Raw genomic sequence first — 22,697 nt, 5'->3', positions numbered from 1 at the left:
ACTACATCTTTCTCCCCACAGCTGTTTTGGCACCCCACTCAGTTCCCCTTTCCTGTCAGTGCAGTCACACCTCAGTTCTTGTGCCTTTGGGGGACTCATAGCTCAGAGTTGACACTAAAGTCCAGGCCTCTTGCCTCAAGGCAGGGCAAAGTCTGTGTGATTCTTGCTCTTGTGTCCCAAGAGGGATCAGACTGTCCCCCAGCTGAAACCACATGCATAATTTGCTTTTGCTCCTGGACCCTGCCCCTCCCCCAGCACACTTCAATAGATCATGTGCACAGGAATATTGGTTGCAGTCTCCACTTTTAGGGAACTGGACCTAGGATGCTTCCTTGGAGTATCTCCATCTGTATTTTCTGGGGTTTTGTTTTCCTATTTCTGAATTCATTTAAATGAAGAGATTACAATTTTTCCTTAGTGATCTGTTCCCTATCCACACTAATCCCTTGGGGAAAATAATTTCTTATATTTAATTTAAAAAACCAATAAGGCTTTTATCTCCAATGCTATAAGCAAGAGACTAGGAATGCAACCCTTTCTTTCTGATGTTTCCCTTTCATACCTACAGCAATTTAAGCTGAAGGGTGGCAGAGTTTTGTCTCACTTACTGCAGTATTCCTGGCAAGAAGTACAGTACTTGCCACAGAGTAAATCAGACCCTAACACAGTGCATGAATGAAGAGGTGGAAATATGAAAAGCAGGGGCTAGACCTGCACCAAAGAGGGGCTACATCTTCATTAATGCACCAAAACAGGAGCTAGGTCCTCACCAATGCAGGACCTAGTCTCTTACCAATGCACCAACACAGGGACTATGTGTTCACCAATGCACCAATGCAGGGGAATACTCTCACCAATGCACCAGCATAGGAGGAGCTAGGCCCTTACCAATGCACCAATACAGTAGTGAGGTCCTCACCATGCACAAACACAGGAGTTTGGCCCTCACCAATGCATGAACACAGAGAGTATGTCCTCACCAATGCACCAAAACCAGAGTATACCCTTACTGATGCACCAATACAGGAGGAGCTAGGACCTTGCCAGTGCACCAATTCAGGAGGTAGGCCCTCACCAGTGTACCAAAACAGGAACTACATCCCCACCAATGCACCAGTGCAGGGTTATATTCTCACCTACGCATCAATACAGAAACAGGGCCCTTTCTCTGACTCCCATGCTTGCATCTAGTGTCCTATTATGTGTTCCCAGTGTAGGGGTGCAAGCACTGTTAACTTCTGAAGAACCAGGTGAGGCTCTATGGGAAGTCTCTTCTTGGAAGGCTCCTGTCATTAGGCTGCCTCGCCCCTTGTTACAGATATCATGTAATAGTTTGTTATCAAAGTAGTAGTGACACTGTAAGAATCTTCTGACTTTCTCCTTAATTGGGTCCTTACCATCACTGACTGAGCCTTCCTTCCCAATCAATAAAGCAAAATTTTGGTCATGACTTAGTACATTGATTTGACAATTCAGAGTTTAAAGTCTGTTGAGTTAGCTCCTCAAATTTCCAGGCTTCTCCAGGAATTTCCCTGCTCCCTTTAGCACATCAGCATTATTGGCCATCCTATATCTTAAGTCACATTAGCTTGATATTGAAGTTCCTCATTCAAATCACACATCAGCCCTGGGATGTTTTAGCAGTGTTCTTTCCCTTACAAGTTTTGCAGAGAATAGCACCCGCAACTCAATTTCACTCCAATTTCTCTCTCTCTAGTCAGCCTGGACATGTTAGAAACTCATAGTGATTTTTGGATGAGGAGTATTCGTAATAGCATGGGTTTGTAATGTTTAATTCAACAAACATCTATTGAATGTTTCCATCAGGTCTACCCTAAATATATGCACTGGGCTTATCATGGGATGGCCACTTTTCTACCATTAGCTGGAAATTATTTGGCAGGGAACACATTAAACAAACAAGATTCTTCTTTGCTTCCACTTCATTATTCAGCTTTACTTGAGTAGAATTCTATGATTCTAGATATTTCTGATTTGTGGTTGCAAAGCCCCATCATTCATTAATATACATATAGGCAAAAGACTCTTTCTATTGAAATGTCCTGCACAGTATAGCAGGACATATTCCTGGGGCTCAGAACAAAGTAAGCACATTTATTTGCCTTCAAAAAATAATACTTTTCGCTGGGGAGATAGCTCAGCTGGTAGAGTACTTGTCTTGCAAGCACAAGGCCCTGAGTTCGATCCCCAGTACCGCAAAACAAACAAACAAACAAACAAAAAACAAAACAAAAAAAATAATAATTTTGCATAAGACTGGCCTAAGGTAGAACCTAATTATTCAGGTCCATCAGAAGTGGCACAAAAGCAACTTTGGGAAAGCTATTAATGCCATTTACGTACTGAGGCATTCCTATTGGCTTTGTTAGGGTTTAATGCACAATTATGAATAACAGACTGTTTCCTCATCAAGGGGGGATTTACAGCTTACAGCTTCTCTTCTATAAAAAGTGGTAGTTTCTTTTTCCCAAGACTTTGAAGAAGAGTCAGACAAGGGGGTTTCCACATGCCAAACCCTGACTGAGAAATAAGAAGAGGGGCATATTGGTCTTGTGTCCTTAATCTTGCCAAAAAGCAAGAACTTGGATGAAGATCTAGAAGACTGTGTTTAGCCAATAATGCTGGAAGATGTAGCTGGTGCACTGAACATAATTATATTCAAAACATGCTGAACACTTGGATGGGATTAGACAAGAGAAAATCTAATGGACACAAAAGTCCTATAGTCTTGTTACTAAGTCACCTGCCTAACTAAGGGCAGTCCATGCAAAAGGCATGGAGGTTTTTCAAGAGCCAACACTGGACACACCTACAAAGAAGATGCATCCCATTAGGGAGAACTCTGAACATAACAGCTCTTGATCAAGGAACTGAGTTCACATCAATCAGATCACAGACAAGTTACATGCCATTCTAGATAGCCCACTGTATACAGAAATCACAGAGTGATTACACAGAGTGTCAGAGCTATGATTTGAATCCAGGTGTGTCCAAACTTCTTCCCCACAGTACAGCACACAAAGTACATGAGAAGCAATTGCAGGGGTACCCTGCAGCCCTGCTGCTCCTCCGGTGGGTCATTAGTGGGCCGTTAATGGTTATGATCTCCTCATCTATCAGCCCGACAGTGCCACATTTTACTGTCATTTCTCTGCATCAAAAGAGGAAGACTGGGGCACATTCTTAGAAATCCATTGTTAAAATGATCCTGATTTCTGTGAGATGTCTCTGCCCTGTCCCTTCCCCATGGCCACCCTATCTCCCTTCTGTTGAATACAGGTCAGTTTACCTGAATCTGTTCATTTTGTTATCTTTCTTTTCTCCAGAAACTGCTCATCTGCCCACTTAGAAACTGGGGTGCACTGGACTTCTAGTACAGGTAAAGGGGAATTTGACCCTGTTGATCTATGAATTCTATTAATTCAAGGTACCAACAAACGATTTCACTGACGACTGGAAGAACAGGTCACAGAGAGACACATGGCTGCCTTGTTATCACTGCTCTGTGTTAGAAGAGTGAGAACATTTTGCAGTGCTTGCTCACTGATAGGCTCTCTCTTTATTTTATTTTGAAAGTATGACTATTTCTAAGTGATTTTCCAGGGTTTGTATATGGGACATAGGATTTCTCATCATCTCCTCACCTTCTACCTATGTCTCCTAAGGTCAGAGAAGGTAGTTGGGGGTTAATGTCCCCAACAGGTCAAGTTCTTCATCTTACTAAAGCTTTCTTCTTGTCAGTAAGGAAACATCTAAGTTTCTTTAGTATATTTAAAAATAGAATGTTTATAAGTTTGGCTACATCCAGGCCACTGGTTTTAGCTGCCTCATATCCCTGAGTTTCCATGAGACCTGGCACTATGTGCCCTCTATTCATTCATTTCACAAATGTCAGCAGAGCCTCTAGGTACACTGCATGCCAGGAATACAGCAGTGGAACAGACAAACACAGCCCTGCCCTCATCAAAGATCAATGGCCTGGGATAGACACAGACAGGAAACAAAAAATTGCACAAACAGGGATTCACACTCAACAAATAGTCCACATCTTTCTGCAGTACACAGTATAGAACTCGGCACATGTTGGGTGCTTTCACGGGAATATGTGGCTATTGTTTGTGAGGAATGTGCAGAGAGCCTGACCAGCTAGAAGAACTTTAGCATTGGCACTTTAATACTTTTGACCTCTAGAGTGAAAGGACGACATGACTGTGAATCAGGAGACCTGAGTTATAGTTCCTGCTTTCCACTAACCACTAGAATTTTCTCAGGTGAGCCATTTAGTCTTGCTCAATTTTCTTACTTGTAGGAAAAGTGTTAGTATCAAAATCGCTCATTAATAATGAAATGCCTGCTGTTGGAGGTCTTCTAATCTAGCTTCACTTACCTGACCAGAAGGAAAAGGTTTAGCTGAGCTGAGGTCCTCTTATGACAAATGGCTCTAGCACAGGGGTCTGTGTCTACCTCAGGGCCACTAGGACACTGGATTAGCAGCTGGAAGGGATGATGCTTCCAGACCAGGAAACTAATAACCTATGTCTGAAGATGGGCAGTATTGCACTTGACCTACTACCCATTAACTGTTTCAAGAGGAACACTTGATTTCATAAGGTATTCCAGTCATATTGCTAGACAACAGATTAGAGGAGACAGGAAAGTACAGAAATAGTTTTCTCTGCATGTTTTCGTAAGTGGAAAAAACTTAATTTTCCATCCACTCTGATATTGAAAATGGCTTAAAAACTTGAAGGCAGCTGTCAGAATCACCTCAAATGCTCTTGAAAACTAGTCTAAAGAAGCATGGTTATGATTTTGATGTCAAAATCTTGGCAGGTTTGGGACACAGTTCCCTTGTGAAAGTCTCAGAGGCTTTTATTTTTTCCCCAGAAAGAAAAAAATTAGGAAAAATCCTAATGAATGCAGATCATCTTAAAAAAAATACCCATAACTTAGAAAATTAAAATTAAGGACATAGATTGTTGCCTGAGGTTGAGATAAGGCTGAAATGCTAGGTCTAGATAAACTAGGGCCAAATACTATTTGGAAACTTATAATTTAATTAATAAAATCAAAATATGCAGCAAAAGATCATCTCACGTTCTTCGGACTCTGAGGTATGCAAATGCAAGTAGGCTGGGACACGGACCATTTCCTTGCTCTGTTAAAAATTCTGCATCCCTCATGCAGGCCACCTGAGCAAATACATGGAGTCTTTCTAGTTTCTCTTCTTGTGCTCCCTCTCAGAGCTCCTAACTCTTGCTTGCTCCAACGTATGGGAGAGCAAGTAACCAGGATTTCTTACAAGATGACTACATCCTTCACACACCACTTCCTGATTCTCTTGTCCCTCAGGAACTGAGCCCCAGTATCCTGGTCACAGAAGAGCATCAATTATCCATACAGTCCTGTTGGATAAGAAGCTCCTACCAAGCAGCACCTAGGTGGCCATTTCCCAAACCACTGGTTTTGATCTAATTTTGAGATGAGCCCCATTCAAATCATGATAAACATAAGCCAGTCACAGCCACTGGGGTCTCAGGAAACTTTCCCAACCTCATATCCTCTGAGGTTCATTCTCCCAGAAGGCAAAGTAGCCCAAGTAGCCCAGGCAGGGCGTCTCAGAGACAGCAGACACCTCGACCTCACCTCTCCCACTGTTCACCCTTTCACTTCTGTATGACTCTCTCAACATAAGAGTCTGGTCTTGTTCTGTCCCCTTTGCTGAAACAAAGAGACAACTGGCTCCTGTGGTTTGGCTCCAGAGTGGGAGAAATTCTGAGGGTAACATTCCAGGGGTGGTTAAACCAACAAGAAGACTCAGGGGAGGACGATTGGGACTCTGTCCTACCTTGTCACTGTCCACTGTGTTCTGAGAGGTCCTAGAGGCAATGGAGATGGTGTCTGGCTGGCTGCTCCCATCACCCTGGCTGTCAACATCCTCCACTCCATCCCTGTAGGAAGAAGAGAAAAAAAACAGGGGTGGGGGCGGGGGGAATGACTGTGGGTTTAGAGCACACAAGGATTTCCAGCTGGGTAGCAGAGCAGTACCTCAGCGTTTCTAGCAGGGATTTGTCTACAATTATCCTGCTAAAGGGAGCAGCCCTCCATGATTTTTAATGACATCAGCTCTAGAACTTACTAAACACATAATCACTATGCTGATAACTGAAGGAAAACTGATCTCTCCCCATAACTACTCTGGCCCATATTGGACAGGAGCAAGGTATATATATGTGTGTGTTGTGTGTATGCTTGTTTTACCTGGTATGGATCTAAAGCAGGCAGTAGGAAGATGCATATCCTATGTAGAACTTAGGTTTCTATTTAGCTGACAGGGTCATTTTCAATAACCACAGAGTTCAGGGCACTGAAATAGTTTTTCTATACGTTTTAACTTAGGATGATGGTTGGCTTATTAACAGTCTATGAAGAAAACAAAATAAGCCTGGCACAGTGGTACATGCCTATAATCCCAGCAACTCAGGAGATTGAGGCAGGAGGATGGCAAGTTTGGGGCCTGCCTGGGCAATTTACTGAGATCCTGTCTCAAAATAAAAAAGGGCTGGGGATATAGCTCAGTGGTAGAGCATTTGCCTAGCATAGGTGAGGCCCTGGGCTCACTCCCCAATACTGGGAAAGATAAAAGGGTAAGAAAAAGAAAGAAAAAAAATGGGTATTTTTCTTCTTTTGTTGAGACAGGGTATTGTTACACTACCCAGGTGGACCTGAATCTCTGGGCTCAAGTGATCTTTCTATCTCAGCATCCCAAATAGCTGGGACTACAGGACTATCTGTGATAATCTTACATCAAAACTGATGGCCAAAGCATTTTCTTAAAGATTGGGTAACAGTCACAGATTCCACAACAGTTTTTGAGCCAGTTGTGCTTCCCAATGTCTTTTGACTATACTCCTGGTGTTTAGATCTGTTCATGTGCCCCAGGTCTATGCAGCTATGCAACTCTCTGCTTTAGAACTGTGCTCTGATTCTGCGTTGAACCCTGAGCCAGGTACCAGAGGGACTGAATGCCTGGAAATGGTTGAATGGCCTGTGTCAGGAAAAACTTGGGAGATTTGGACTGGGGTTGCAGGAATTAGCAGAGAAAATCACAGTTTTCCCATGAAAGTCATCCCCAAATGCTGCTTATGGAGAAGTGAGAGCACTGGGAGATGGGAACTCCATGCCTGAGAATCTTACCCTACATGCAAAATGCCACAGAGTATGAATCCACCTTCCAAAGTCTAAACAATTATAATGTGGGGTCTGAGTGGATGTGGAGATGTGTGTGTACACAGGTGTCCACATGTATGCATGTGTGCATACACAGTGTCTACTCATGAGAAAAAGCAATTTCTCCCATGCAGAACATTTCTAAGTTGAATGCTCTCTCACCATCACTTGGTGGGCTTGGGAAAGGCTGACTTATTTTAATAACATAAAACATACATTCGTAGGAAGGAAAATCTGCTGTAAAAAGAAATTATGTGATGCATTTCAAAACCAAAAATAAAGGACTTTCAGATCATCTGTTGTTTTTGATTATCTGGGCCACTGCCCCCACCTTTTCAGACTGTTGAGAGCTGGCTGTACTTTCTGCTTCCTGCTGTTCTGGCCCATTGTGGGCCCTTCTGGTCTAGTCCAGATGAAGCCAATTCTGTAGGGTGTGGGGCCCATCCAGGAGTGTGGGTAGCATCCCCCAAGCCAATCCCCTCCTCCATAAACTCTGTTCCCATATCAAGGGAGCCAAGTGAGTGGGAGCACAGATTGTCTGACTATCCTTTGCAGAGTCCATAAGGTTTCTTCCCCTCCCATTAAGGAAAAGAGAAAAGCGGGGAATACACAGAAGGTGGGGGCATTTCTAAGACATGCCCTTACCATGTTCTAGAAACACTTGAACTCTCCACACTAGGAAAAGGGCGTTACTTTACACAGTAACCCCAGTTAACCTCACCTGTTCCTCACTCACCATGGTCCTGGGAAATCTGTTCTTTATAATAGTTTCCTTTCTATCTTCTTTGTTAAAGTAGGGGCTCCACGAAGCAGGGTATCTCTAGTGCTAAACTAAGTCTACTCACAACCTGAACTCTAGACATGGGTACATGAAGTAAAAATGATTCCTCCTCCATTATTAGTCATAACTGGTCTTTCCAGCACTGAGCAGGTGGCCTCATCCTGCCCATACAGGTCTTGGGGCTTCTGCCCTTTGGAAGCATCTCTACTTTAATTATTCCCTTCTTTTGGCCACCCCTTCCCTCAGGAATAATGGTCCCACTTCATAGACCCTGCAGCAGCTCCCATCCTATTTATCCTGGTAGACCCCAAAAGGTCAACTAAATCCTTTGGTTTTCTTCCATTTATGAAGAGGGGAGAACAGAGAACCTGTTATCACCAGTGATGATCATCTCAAAACTCTGCTTCTGCTATACTTTTTTTCAAAGTGTATATGAAGTTTTCATATGCTTCCCTTTCAAATTTAGGTGTCCCATGGAGACGTGGGAAAGAAATGCTTAAGAAGTCATCTGTCTGGAGGAAACAAATTCAAAAGGGTCCAGAGAGATTCAAGAAATTAAGTCCTCTTCTGTTGATGTCATAGCTTATCATAGCTGAATGAAGGTTAGAACTCCATGGGGACAGCAGTGAGAGCTACAGTGATACCCAAGCATATCACCTCATCTCTCAAAGTGCACAAAGCTCTTCTGTCTAACCAGTCCAGAGTGTCCCCTGCTCACAGCCCAGCTCCTTCCCAAGGACTTCCCTAGACTTCACATAAAGGCCATCTAAATTCTTCTTTCTTTGAATTCTTACAGTATTTACTATCCCTATGGATAGTACCCGTTCTTGTCTAACTAAGTGTGAGACATGACTGTTAGATGGTTCTTGAGGAAACTGACTCATCTGATATTTCCTTCTTCTTCTTGTAGCACCTAGTAGAGCATGTATCAAATAGGAGGTGCTCAATGAAGCCCTGCTGCACTTCATTGAGAGGAGCTGGTGGGATGCTTAAAGATGAGATAATTCTCCATTAGGCAAAACTTATGGGCCTTTCCAGAGAGAGTGCCCAGCACAACACCCCTTCAGAAGCACAGAGTCCCCCCACTCCCGCTCCTGGAAGCACATGAGGCAGGCAGCGCTGGAAGGAGAGATGCTGGTTACCTCTTACTATTGTTCCTCTGTTTGGCTGGTGTTTTGGGGAGCTGAATTGGCTCCTTTAAAGCTCCTTTCAGGTGAATGATCCTTTCTTGAATCACTTCTCGAATGTTCTTGATCCACTCTTGCTTGGTTTCGATGTTGGAAGCCTGGAGTGCCACAGTGAAAAAGATTGAGAACCCTAGCTTCTGTTGCCCTATGAAAATTGATCTCAACCCCCTCCCCACAGGCCTCAGCTGTTATTTTCTTTTTTTTAAATTTTTTAAAATTAATTTTTAAAATTTTGTTCTAATTTGTTGTACATGATGCCAAAAGTTCAGGAGTTTATTTTTCACTTTATACTTGTGACTCTTTAGTCCCAAGGACACATTTCTCGAACTCCTAAAATAGAGTTATGACTTCAAGATACACTACAGACTCTGTCAAGGAGAATTTGCAAAATATCTCACAGCCCATAAGGCACTGATTAATCCTGATGTCTTCCCTGGGACTGGTATAGTATCTGGAGGACTCTGCTGGGCCAGGGATTAACACTTTAATTGCTAGATCCTGGAGAGGTCTGGGGGCACTGGAGGGTAGGGGTGGCATTTGAAGGCAGCATCTTATAGCCAGCATGGGTATGTGCCAGGATGTTCAACACCTACCACAGTTACACAGGCCTGCACTGGCTGGAAGTCAGTCCTGGGATTTTAGGCTGCTAAACTGTTCACTGGAGCCATGGATATCATTCCATGAATATCCTATTTGTCTTCCTGGATTTTTTTTTAAAGATAATTCTGCTTCATGACAGGTAGCAGCTATAATGGCAATTCAGAGTAAACAAGTGTGAAGCTTTTGTTGGGGCTGGACCATCTGCTCCCTGGTAGTGGACACTTTCCTAACAACCAGTGACCAGAGGGAGCTCCATTTGCATGATCCCTGCTCAGTCAGGTTACTGTTCCCAGGAGCACAAGCTCAAGGCCCAGGCTATGTCCTGGAGACCTGAGGTGACTGTGCTGAGAACCCATGCCAGGAGGGTTAACTAGAACTCCTAGAACACAAATTCCCAGGGAACGAGGTTCATATCTTATACATATTTATCCCCCTGTTGCACTGGGCAGAATACCTTACGCAAGAAAGGTATTTAGGGAAATATGTTGAATGAACATGGAGGAAATCAAGGTGTGTTTTGTCACAGGGCCAACTGTGAGTCTTGCCACCAGAAGGAGACCTGTTCAGAACACAGCTGAGTGGGCCTTGTTGAGGAAGTCAACAGGCCACTCTTTGCCCTCTTCCCTCTATGGACTTGAGGAGAACATCGTCTTTCAGATTGATTCTGGGTCTACTTTCATGATGGAATTTGCTTCTTAACACCCATGCAATGCTGCCATTCTTAAGAGAGGCCCAGTGGCTCCTGGTCTCCAGGCCCCAGCTTTTCAGTGTCACATGCCCACATCCCCCCCTTAACCCCTTCTTCCCCAACCCCAGTAGGTACTGAGCCCAGCAGGGAGCTGTACTTACTTTGAGCACTGTTTTATTGTCTGAGGATGGGGTGCGCCCAGACCACAAGGCGAATTTGCAGGGGTCGCCCTCTACATGCTCGGTCACACCCAGCTCTGAGGTCTGTAGACAGGAAATGCCTGTGAGAGGCGGGGAAGGGGAGGGCAGTGGGGAAACTTAGGGCTGGGATGGGAAGGGAAAGGCAACAAAGAGGAGAGGACCGAGGGAGGGGCTTCTGTCAATCAAACTTCAACAGACTGGATATTTTGTTCATCTACCCGGGATGGAAGAACCTACAGGCACGTGCCTGATTAGCAGATACCAGGGAGGGATGGAGAAGAGGGAGGTGCTAAACGTGAACAGAAAGAAGAACTGTGAACTCTAAAATGCAGAGGTGGGAGGTGAGGGTGGGAACTTTCCAAATAGGAGCCATTTGCATTTGTCCAGGAGGGCTTTGGTGTGGAGGCAGGGGAAGAGATGAGCTGAGTGTGTCCAGATCCCTTCCTGCCCATGGGCTCTATGAAAGCAGGGGGTCTTGTCCTACCCCACCTGCCCCACCTACCAGTAGCTTGTTCTTGTAAACATATTTCGTGTGTCCTGAAGAGTCTTTGATCTCCTTGCTAAAAACCAAGGAGATTTCAAAGAGGAACAAATGCCGCTCCCGTCCCTTCCGGATCAGAGACTTCGGATCCCACACTTGAAAGGCATCCTGGAGAATCAACTCCCCCTGCACGTCCAAGTTCTCATCGAACCCTGAAAAAACACCCATGTCCACCCTGTGGAGTTTCTCTACCACCATGCTGTGGAGCTGAACTGCACTCCCCCTTGGAAAAAGGCTTCCCTAATTGTTGGCCCTGGGCTCCCCCAGGCTTCTGCCTTTTGGACACCAACATAGACAAGTTTATAGAACTGTAATTAGATCTCCCCCACTGACCCATTCCCTGTGCCCAAGTCTCCTATATACTTTAGTAATGTTAGTGGGAACTCTAGCAGGGGTCCTACCGGACCTCCCTTCCATGTGCCCATGTGGGAGGGACCTGAAACCTTCTTCAAATGGCAAATCCCACAGCTCTTCCTTCTATATTTTTCAACTTTCCTAACTCAGAGCTCTAAGTGGGGCTGAGGACACACATTGTCTGATGTAGTGTCTTGTCTCTGCTACCTTGGTCACTGCTTTATTTCTTAAATTCCGTTCCTACAACTCTTCCCTTTGATTGTTCCTGCTCAGGATGGTGTACAGCTTTCACCAGTTTATATTTATACCACTGTAAGTCCTTGTGAAGGTTCTCAAACTTTAGGGTGCATAAGAATCACTTGCCCACCCCTCTCTTCCCAAGAGATTCTAATTCAGCAGGTATAGAGCGAGTTCTTGAATTTGCACTTCTGACCACTTTCCAGCTGCTACTGATGATCTGCAGACCATACTTGGAGAAACTGGATCTAGGCTACAGATCAGGGACAGACTAGAGGAGCAAGATACTTATGGAGGAGGATACTCAGGGTTGCAGGGACAGGTGCACACAGAAAGGAAAGGAGTGGAGAAATTGTGACCAGAGCAATAAAATCAGATGATTAGAACTCAGTATGGTGAAGATAACCAAGACTCTTTTACTCTAAGATTTAGGGTTTCCTGGGCTAAGGGTAGACCAGGAGGTCTGAGAACCCACCAAGACTCTTGGTGGCGGGGGGTGGTTATTGGTGGGAAGGGATAGCATGGGGTGAGATGGAGGCCAGAAGAGAAAAAGAGCCAATGTGCTTACATATTTGCAATAGACTCTACTTATTTCCTTTAGCACCTGATTGCCAGCCCAGACTGGAATGTGAAGTCTTAACCCATCTATCAAATCCCACCTCCAAGTGGCTGCTCTGCCAATCTGTTCACAGCCTTGCTCTGTAAGGTTTCTGGTTCCAGGAACATAGGTGCAGTTGACTGAAGTCCTATCTGGGTTATCTGACTAGTCTTTCCTAACCCGCTAGGCTGGTTGCACAAGAATGTGAATGCACTGAATGCCAATGAACTGTACAATTAAAAATGGTTACAATTGTAAATTTATGTTATCCATGTTTATGTATATTTTACCAAAAAAAGAAAAAGGTTAGCACAATGCTAAAGACACTGGTGTGTGTATATGTAATTAGAATTTCTCCTTATTCTGATGACAAAGATAATGCAAATACTGTGCAGATTAACAGGACTGCTGTGGGTCAGGGTTATAGCACATTTATAGCAAGGATGATAGCCTGTCCTAGACTATCTCATAGTCAGTAAGATGTCCATATACTATAAGTGGCTTAGTCTGTCCAACTTGGAGGCAGGTGTTAGCCAAACTGGTCTGTGGCACTCCCCTCCCAGTTCTACCAAGGACCTATCTGAGAGCTTGCTATTTCTCCTCTCTCCCAGGTTTGCCCCCTCTTGACTTCATGCCATTTCCCTCCCACAGTGCCAGCTGCCTGGTCTTAGGTATGGGAAGGCATCCCCAGAAGGGCTGGGAGGACAGCTACCTTCCAGCATGCTGACATGCATGGCATCGTTGGCTTTCTTGGGGACACTGAGCATCACCTCCAGGCCATCCTTGAGCTCCCCTTTCCCTTCTTCACAGCAAGTTAAAAGTTCCTGGGGAAAAAAATCCAGACACAATTAGGGTCATTTCCTCAGCTTCCCAGCCCTCCCACTGTCCAACTCATCAAGGAAATTATATACCAGCTCACTCTCTTCCTACTTCTCAGTTATAAGGCAAATGGGGTGGAGTCGGGTGGGGGATTACTGCCAAAGAATTCAAACATTATTTTGTTTCCATACTGAGCTTCCTCAGCCCTATCTAGTCTAAATGCAGTCAAGTCAACCCAACTCTCAAATGAATAGGAAAAAAAATTAGCAAGTAGGGCACTCTCTATCAATGAACTGCTTTCTGGAGAAAGGAGTACCAGTAAAACCTACAAAAGAGGTGTGGTATTGTGGAATCACAAGAATGAGAACAGAGATAGTAAAGAGCTGCACCACACATGGTCCTCATTTATCTCTGCACCCCATTTCTAATGCTACATTATTGATTTTTAAATTTTGGGACAGGTTCTTGCTAGGGTACTGAGGGTCTTGCAATGCTGCAGAGACTGGCTTCCAATTTACGATCCTCCCACGACCCCTCCCAAGTAGCTGGAATTACAGGTGTGTGCCACCACGCCCGATTCTATTTATGAGCCTCTAATGCATTAAGGTTGACTTCCATCCTACTAGGAGAACCTGAGGTTAGAGACATTATAGGCTTATAACATTTCAGTTACAAAATATTTTTAGAACTTGTAAATCAGGAGTTCCTAACCTGGGGCCAGTAGGTGGGATTCTACACTAGTCCTTTCATTGTTGGAATAGGAAATTGTGATGAAGAGGAATGTAGGATTTCCCCTAGGTTATGGAACTTGAAGGAGGCCATTCAGGGGCTGGAACACAGGTCTCCCGAAACCAAGCCCAGCACTCCATCCACTCCATCCAGTCGTCTTCTCCATGTCCTCTGCTCACTGAGCCTTCCTGGAGCAGACCCTCTCTTACTTCCTGGGGAACTGGGAACAAACCCTCTCTTTCACATTTTCACTGGCGCCTTAGACATCACCATCCCCAGAAAACACATATAGCATCTGGATGACAGACAAAAGATCACTTCCAACTATCTTAGGAATCAGAAGATCATTTGCCCCAACTGGAGGAATGACTTCTCATTTTTACTATTCTTGCTTGCTTTGATACTGGGAAAGAAAGAGCGAGGCAACATGGATCTGCAATCCATACCTTCTTCTGGAAGGGCTGGGGGCTGGGTTGGTTGGGTGGGGGCACTCTTGTAGGAAAGAAAATAGTTCATCAGATCAAATCCTGTAAACATGTTAATGGCAGGCCTGCTGGCAAATACAGTCATGGCACTCGCCAGCAGGAGAATGCTTATCTATGGAATGCTTTTAACAGGATATATCTTGGCCTGTCTAGGGCTTCCTATGCTAAACAAACCTGGAATCTGTGGCTTTAGGGGCATGGCTTTCTGGAAAGTCTCACATAAACTATGGAACTATCTAAGCAAATGGTGAGTGCACTCATGACTCCAGGATAAGTAAAATGATGCAGCACACATCATTTGAACACCCTGCATATTAACTGGGCTAGAGAACATTCAGATGCTGCAAAAACGGCCTTGGGGCCACATTGGTTGTCCTGAACTTTTCCCTGATTCATCTCTGCCTTGGGATTATTCGTATCCTTGAAATTATTAGTGAATCTTTATACTTGATAGAATATCTGACTAATGAGACCCTGACACAAAAATCCAGTGCTTTATGTTATCTTGGATACATTCTCACTTGAAAGGGGGAGTTGTGAGCGTCCAGAAGGAGGTGAACTGCCTGGTGCACATATTTGGGAAGTAGGAGTTCTCAGCCCATCCTTGGTCCCAGTCGGCATAAGGTCATTGTTCAAAAAGTACTTACTTCTGCCAACCTCAAGTTTTCTGACCACCCCTTTCCTAATTTTAACCTTCCCAATCTTTTTCTCATACATTATCAAAGGAAAGCCCAAGGCAGAACATAGGAGAGAAATAAGAAATACACCTCAGTGTGCAACAGAAAATACCAATTAGTTTAATCCCCCAAAGCAATTAAGCAAGTCTAACAATCTACCAGCAGATCCAATAAATTCTCCTTGCATCCTTGCTATAGTTTATGGTAGGAAGAAGCCTCCACATTTAATTTAGACTCCAAAAGGACAGCTGATGAAGATTTACAAGAAGAATATCGACCACCCCAACTGACATACAGTTTCTACTTCCATGCAATACCTAAAGTGATGAGCCCCAGAGGATACCAATAATTAAATATCAATTTATTTGGGAATAAAACCGACTTAAAGGAGAAAATAAATCCCATATTATTTATTTATAGTAAAAGTTCAGCAAACTATTTTTCTTTTACTTAGCAGGTAAATGTGCCACCATAGCATTTTAAAGAGGCCAACAGTATCTTTCTTCCCCCAATAATTTTATAATCTTCCTACAATAAAATCCCTGCTACTCATTCGTTCACTTCTCAGTTACCTGCACAGTACTTCTCCCCCAAACCCTCAGTTCCAGAATGAAGGCCCAGAGCCCACCCTTCCATCTGTCTAAAGCCAAACACAGGGTGGCACATTCCATGTCCATGTCCCTCCCTTTGCTTTGTCACATGATTCAGCCTAGGGAACTTCAGCCTAAGAGATTAAAGGAGAAGAGAAAGCCAATGTTTCTCTTAGAAAAGTACTTTTTGTTTTGTTTTTGTTTTTTCAGACAGGAGTTTATTAAGTTGCTCAGGCTGGCCTTGAACTTTCAGTTAGCCTGCCTCAGCCTCCTGAGTTGCTGGGATTATAAGTGTGACCACCATGTCCAGCTCCTAGAACTGTATCTTAACTGATTTAAGACACTGGCAGAGTGGACAAGTGCGTCAGTATTTGTTCTTTCTTTTTTCAGTCACAACCCCACCAATTCCTGCAAAGGCTTTGAGATATCTAAGTTAAAAACCACAAAATCAATTTTACAATGTCTATTAGTACAAGAAAAAACAATTTAAAAGGGTAAAGTATTAAGCAGAGTAGGGAAGGAGAGGTTAATTATGCACAGAAATGCAGGCTGAGGAGAATTTACCATAAGAAACCAGTGAATCAAAGGTAAAGAGGAGCCTGAAGCACTTGTGGGTTAAAAGTCAAAAGCATGCTTTTTTTGGTTTGGTACTGGGGATTGAATATAGGGGTGCTCTGCCACAGAGTACAGGCTCCTGAACCTCCATTTCACTCCTCCCATCATGGAACTGGAGAGACGGCATGGGCTGGGGATAGTGGGCACACCCAGTGTGACTAGGTCCTGGATATGAAACCAGACTGTTTTCAGGTTCACGGAAGCTAAAATGTGTAATATTCCACAGGCATTTCTAAACATGAGCTGAATTTTATCAGATTTTCTCTGCAATTACATTTCTTTGAACATGTCTCTCACTGTCCCTTTATCCTCTGCATTAGAGGAACAACCAGCAAAATCTCAAAAGGAGAAAAAAACTCCATCCTCACACATTAGGAGTTACTATAGACTTATGATAGTATCTAACTGCCTATAAAATCAACTTCTGTTTTTGTGGAAATGCCATATTTTCAGAGTATCAGTATATACTTTATATGAGAAAGCTCAAGCCAAATTACTTAGTATTTTACATAATCTGTTTATTAGACTTCAAAATAAAAGATTTTTAAAAGAAATTTAAATCTCTTGGTTGGCTCTGGAAAAAACCCTAAGATATGGGGTCATATGAGTGCAAGATACCATATATTTTAATAAGTACCCTCTGACTACTTTCCCTCAATAACTTTCTGATCTTGACAAACACAGATTAAGACAATGGTAGGTGCCACCCTGGCCTCTACCACCTGTGTAAACTGTCCTTAAAACCCATCAAAAGCAGAGGCCACAGGAGGAATCTGTGAAAGGAGGGACAGGAAAGCTTCTCAGAGCTAGCCAGGGTGGGTGGAAATGAAAAACAGAATTTATTCCTACTCCCATTTCTTTTCTTCCCCTCAATTGAGAATCTGGAATTCCACGGGATAGGAAATGCCGTCAGGAGATAGCGATGCCACATGGACTCATCCCGGAGCTCTGTTCTAGGTGGAAGACGGTCTTTAGGTGGAAGTTTTCCCAGCCCAAGGTACAAAGAGAGTGGAGTCAACCCAGTCATAGTGTGTGGAAGTGACAGGGGGAGGGAGGTACCTTCAGGAGCAGTTGGTACTTGGTGATCCTCTGGACTGGCTTAATTAAGTAGGAAGAGATGGAGTTGGCCAGACCGTGCCGCTGCTGTATCTCCTACAGGGATGAGAACGAGGTATAATGAGACAGAGGAGCATGTGCATACATCTTCTAGGAGATAGGGTAAGAAGAGAGGAGGAGAGGGAAAAAGGCAGACAATTATGAGAAAATATTCGTGGATAGGGATATGGGGAAGAAAGAAACAAGAGAGACCGAGGTGCAGAGATAGAAAAGAGAAGACCTGTTGTAAATGGTCTTTCGGGAAAGAAATAGGTTTGTGGAACAAAAGTAGAAATTAAGCAGAATGGAGAAAGATAGAAGTAGAAAAAAAGAGTGATGGGGTCAGTCACAGACAGAAGGGGAAAGGAGAGGTGAAGTAGTGGATATAAAAGAACATAGACCAAAAGATGGGGGAAATAAAAGTGAGATAAAGAATGATGAGAGTAAAAGGAAGACGAAGGATGAGGTTCCACCTTTTTGACTCCTTACTGTTTATCTGCCCTCAGTCTCTTAAAAATAGCACAAGGATATATATCTTTGACCATGACTCCTCCTTATTTTATTGAACTGTTTTCTGAGACAGGGTCTTGCTAAGTTGCTGAGGTTGGCCTTGAACTTGCAATCCTCCTGCCTTAGCCTCCTGAGTTGGTAGGATGCCACTCACCCACAACAGAACCACCCCTCCTCTTTAAATTTACCACATCCCAAATTAAGATCATTATTTTATTTCTTTATACTTTTTGCACTGTGATCAATGGCACTTTCCTCTTTTCTCAAGTCTCCTGAGCTGAAAAATCAATCATTTTTAGTCATTTCCCCCATTTTTTTCTGCTTACAAGTCCTTCCTCTCCATTTCTATGGATACCACCCTCCGTACTTATGCCCAGGCTAAGGCCATGGTTTTCAGCTGCTATAGGTGACTCCGGTCTCCCCTCTTAATCTATTCTCTAGCCCACCTCCAAGTGATCTTATACTCCCCGAAGTCTCAGAGCTATGGAGGTCAAAGAAGGGGATATGCTACTCATTGCCTTCAAAAAGCTTACAATACTCCACACACATAAACTAAAGAATAACACAGAGGGTGTGTCACAGCCAGTGAGACCTGAGAGAGATCACTCACTCCAGAGTGGTCAAGTGGTCACAGAGGTTAGTAGAGACAAAGACTTACCTGGTGCTTAGAGAATAGGTGGGGGTTGGCTAAATGGAAAGTTGAAGGGATGACACTTTCTAAAGGGAGAACATCAAACACAAAACAGACAGGCTGAAATGACCATTGTGTGCTTAGATGACAACAAGGATCATGTCTGAATGGTAAACAGGATGTACACGTAGGTTCTCAAGGTTAACAAAACAACAAAAACAGCTAGATAAGCAAAGTTAGGTCATTGGAGGGCTTGAATTAGAAGAAAGATGATTTGATGGTAAGTTTTTCAATGGCAAAATATTATAGATCTTAAAGAGAGGAAAAACATGGTGACAGCAATATCTCAAAAAAAGATGATATGTACCTGATAGCAATTTGGGGTGGAGGCTAGGGAAATAGTGACACAAACTAGAAGGTTACTGCAAATGCCCAAGTGTATAAATGAAAAGTTACCAGGTGATTCAGCAGTTCTAGTCTGAATTATATACCCAGGATAAATGAAAATATATGTTTATACATGGGCAACTCAAATGTCCATGAACCGATGAACCAAAAAACAAAACATGGTATATCCATACAATGGAATATTATTTTGGCCATAAAAAGGAAAGAGGTACATGCAATGACAGAGATTCACCTTGAAAACATTATGCTCTGTGAAAGAAGTGAGAGACAAAAGATCCCATGTACACACTACATAATTCCATTTACAAGAACTGTCCAGACAAGAAAGAAAGCAGATTAATGATGGCTTAGGGTTAGGGGTTTGGGTGAATGGTTGGGTGTTGGTAATAGCTAAAGGGTATAGATTTACTTTATGAGGAGATAAAATTCTCTAAAATTGAATGCAGGGATAGTCACACATAACTACCAGCATAATAAAAACCTTTGAACTGTATATATTAAATGAGAGATTTGAATGGTATGTTAATTATATGTCAATAATACTATTATTTTTCAAAAAGTACAGGAATGCAATATGTGGGCTTGCTCTAAGCTACAATTAGTGGAAAAAATTGGGAGAAATAAAAGAAATATTTAAAAGTTAGACTAGAAAGGATTTGCTATGGGGTTATACAAGAGGCATGAGAAGGAATAACAACTTAAAAAATTATCCCATTTTCTACCAGCAACCCAAGAAGGTAGTGATATTCTCACTCATTTGCCTCTTCCCTAGAGGTGCTGGTGTCAGCAGGACTTGTTGAAGGATGCTGACTCTCTTTGGGCAAATGAAGCTGTGGGCTTAACTGGGGGCTCTGGTGCCCCATGGGGAATACAAAATATTAAACTTGGTTCCCACACCATGTGCACCCAGGCAGCACTGCCCTGTTGATGCTCTTCCCTCTCTGGGAAGACTGTGTATGAAGCAGAGGAAGAGGTGGCCCCATCCTCAAGGTCAACTGAAGCAAGCTCAGGCATCACAGGGCAACAGGCCCTGTGAGAACCTATGCTGTTCTCATGTTCAGGTTCAAAATTCTGAATCAGGAGAATGTGTAGGTCTTTCTGGGACTTCAATGTTCTATGTTATCTTCATAATAACAGATAAGAGACTGTCTTTTTAAGGGTTTGCCTCTTTTATAGAATGAGGTCTAAAGCAAATGGTTTCTAGGTGTAGAATTTAGGGAAATCTTTCTAATGGGATAAAAATAAACTACAAAATTATGTTTTCTGAAAGAAAAGCTTTGGGAAAAATCAGGAAGGTTTATTGCCATCCTCTTCAAGTCCTGGCCAAACTTCATGAACTGCTGATTTCCGGCTTCCGCTGACCATCCCAAATAATGAAGGGGCTCCCATTAGTTGGAAATGGTGGGGGGCAGGGTGGGAAGTCCAGAGGTAGATCTGACTTATCAGCCAAAATCTAGAAATGATGTAGGTACTGGGGACTCAAGGAACATAGAACTAAGGGAAATAAAGTATAGCGCCAGGCATTCAGAGGTGTACAGATATGAATGAGGTATACCATCAGACTCAAGAGGCACATTGTTGGCTTGCCAAAAGGCAAGTTGGTAAAAATGCTGTAACAGAGATACAAAGTACAATACATGCATAGAAAAGGAAGGTTTTGTGTAGGTAACAGCTTTTGACCTTGGGAATATAGAATTCTAGAGTGTGTGTGTGTGTGTGTGTGTGTGTGTGAGAGAGAGAGAGAGAGAGAGAGAGAGAGAGAGAGAGAGAGAGAGAGAGAGAGAGAGAGAGAGAGAGAGAGAGAGAGAAAGAGAGAGAGAGAGAGAGAGAGAATGCATGTTTGTGCATGTGCTTGAGTAGGAGGTACAATGCTTCCTAGGCAGAGGAAAATAGTGTCAGCAAAGATAAGGTCACAGAAGTGTCCAAGGCAAGCTCAGAGCACAAGACTTTTATGTTATAAAAGTGCTAAGTGGAAGACAGGGCCCAAACCATTTAAAACTTCAAAAAGACCCTTCTGGATACTTGTGATAAATAATCAACTAGAAGCATCCTAAGGAAACACATTATTAATTAAAGATAACAGTAGTATGGAGCATCCTCTATTACATCCAGTAAATTCTGATACTGGTTTAGACAAGCACTTTTCTTGGGTTTTTCTGTTTTACTGCAGGAATTCCACTTTTGGAAATTGATATCCATTTCCATATTAAGATTTTTAAAACTCATGCCTGTTTGTTTCTCATCTAGCTTCTCCCATTAAGAGTCATTCTTTGGGCTGGGGTTGTGGCTCAGTGGTAGTGCACTGGCTTAGCATGCGTGAGGATCTGGGTTCAATCCTCAGCACCACATAAAAATAAAATCAAGGTATTGTGTCCACCTATGACTAAAACAAAAATATTAAAAAAACAAAGAGTCATTCCTTCACTGAACAACAGCATGCTCTTGGAATCAATTCTGTTATAGCAGTATCAGCCTAGAGAGATGCCCAGAGAAGACTTATTTTGTAAAATTGAGTACAAGAACCATGTTTCAATGTCTTCACATTCTTCCTGGGGCCTCACACAGTACTATACATATAATAGACATCCAAATATTTATGGGAAGAATGAGAGCAGGTAGACAGAAAGATAGACAGATAGCCTTTTAAAATTTCTGAATTTCAAGTTTCTGTAACTTCTGATATGACTGTCAGAATAGCCATCACTGCTAGTCTCTCTCACTAAACTTGCCTTTTTTTCCATCTTTCCCTGTCATTCACCCCTTGAATCTTACAGTCACCCATAGCCACTCATTCAATTCTGTTCACCTTATAGTCAACCAGTCATCCTCTTTGGGCACCAGCCCTAAATAGATGCACTCCATTATCCACCAATAGGACTATGTTCTTTTTTTGTAATATGTCTAGTTGCAGATGGACACAATACCTCTATTCGTTTACCTTTATGTTGTGGTGAGAATTGAACCCAGTGCCCCACATGTGCTAGGCAAGCGCTCCACCACTGAACCACAACCACAGCCCAGGACTGTGTCCTTATTCAAAGCCAAAGACTCTGACAAGGACTATCGGCCTTCCCTTTTCTTTTGGCTTCCATGACAGCAGAAGTGCTCAACCTTGGCTGCATGTTTCTATCACCAGAGTCTTTTAATCCCCATGCCCCGGCTACATTCAGGCCAATCACATCAGAATCTCAAGTGGCGGACTCAGGAACTAATGTTTTCCAAAGCTCTCCCAGCAATTCCAATGTGAATAGCCAAGGATGAAACAAAGACATTAGGAAATGATTCTCAAACTTGAGTGGGTATAAGGGATATGAGGTTTCCTTAAAACTTGGGTTACTAGGCCCCACTCAGAGCTTCTGAGTCAACAGTTGTGGAGTGGGGTTCAAGAATCTGCATTTCTGGGGCTGCTAGGTAGACTGCTTGCTTAGCACATGTGAGGCACTGAGTTTGAAATTCAGCACCACATAAAAAATAAATAAAATAAAGGTGTTGTATCCATCTACAACTAAAAATATTTTTTAAAAAAGAATCTGCATTTCTAATAAGTGCTTCAGTGATGCTAATGTGACTGGCCCACGGACCACACTTTGAGAATCACTATATAAGAGAAAATTGCATATGGAAACAAAAGTAAAACATCTTAACCAATAGCTGCATCATGGAAGGCTTCCTCTTATGTCTAGCGAAGGTTTGGTGTTGAG

The 22,697-nt window shown here is 43.0% G+C and overlaps 1 protein-coding gene across 22 annotated transcripts in view; it reads right to left on the bottom strand.

Moving 5' to 3' along the window:
* The window catches only part of KALRN (kalirin RhoGEF kinase), a 647,130-nt gene that overhangs the window by 199,591 nt on the left and 424,842 nt on the right, over window positions 1-22,697 (bottom strand). For all 22 annotated transcript variants that reach the window (XM_079156104.1, XM_079156093.1, XM_079156099.1 and 19 more), the window contains exons 28-33: window positions 17,412-17,504; window positions 13,150-13,261; window positions 11,210-11,400; window positions 10,669-10,770; window positions 9,175-9,317; window positions 5,870-5,972 (exon numbers count right to left, since the gene is read on the bottom strand). In XM_079156104.1, the coding sequence (XP_079012230.1) occupies window positions 5,870-5,972; window positions 9,175-9,317; window positions 10,669-10,770; window positions 11,210-11,400; window positions 13,150-13,261; window positions 17,412-17,504 (744 nt within the window). The remainder of the gene's footprint in view (window positions 1-5,869; window positions 5,973-9,174; window positions 9,318-10,668; window positions 10,771-11,209; window positions 11,401-13,149; window positions 13,262-17,411; window positions 17,505-22,697) is intronic.

Source organism: Sciurus vulgaris (assembly GCF_902686455.1).
Source record: "Sciurus vulgaris genome assembly, chromosome: 10".
Lineage (NCBI taxonomy): Eukaryota > Metazoa > Chordata > Mammalia > Rodentia > Sciuridae > Sciurus > Sciurus vulgaris.
Note: the sequence above shows the minus strand (reverse complement) of the source record. Positions and strands in the feature narration are given on the sequence as shown.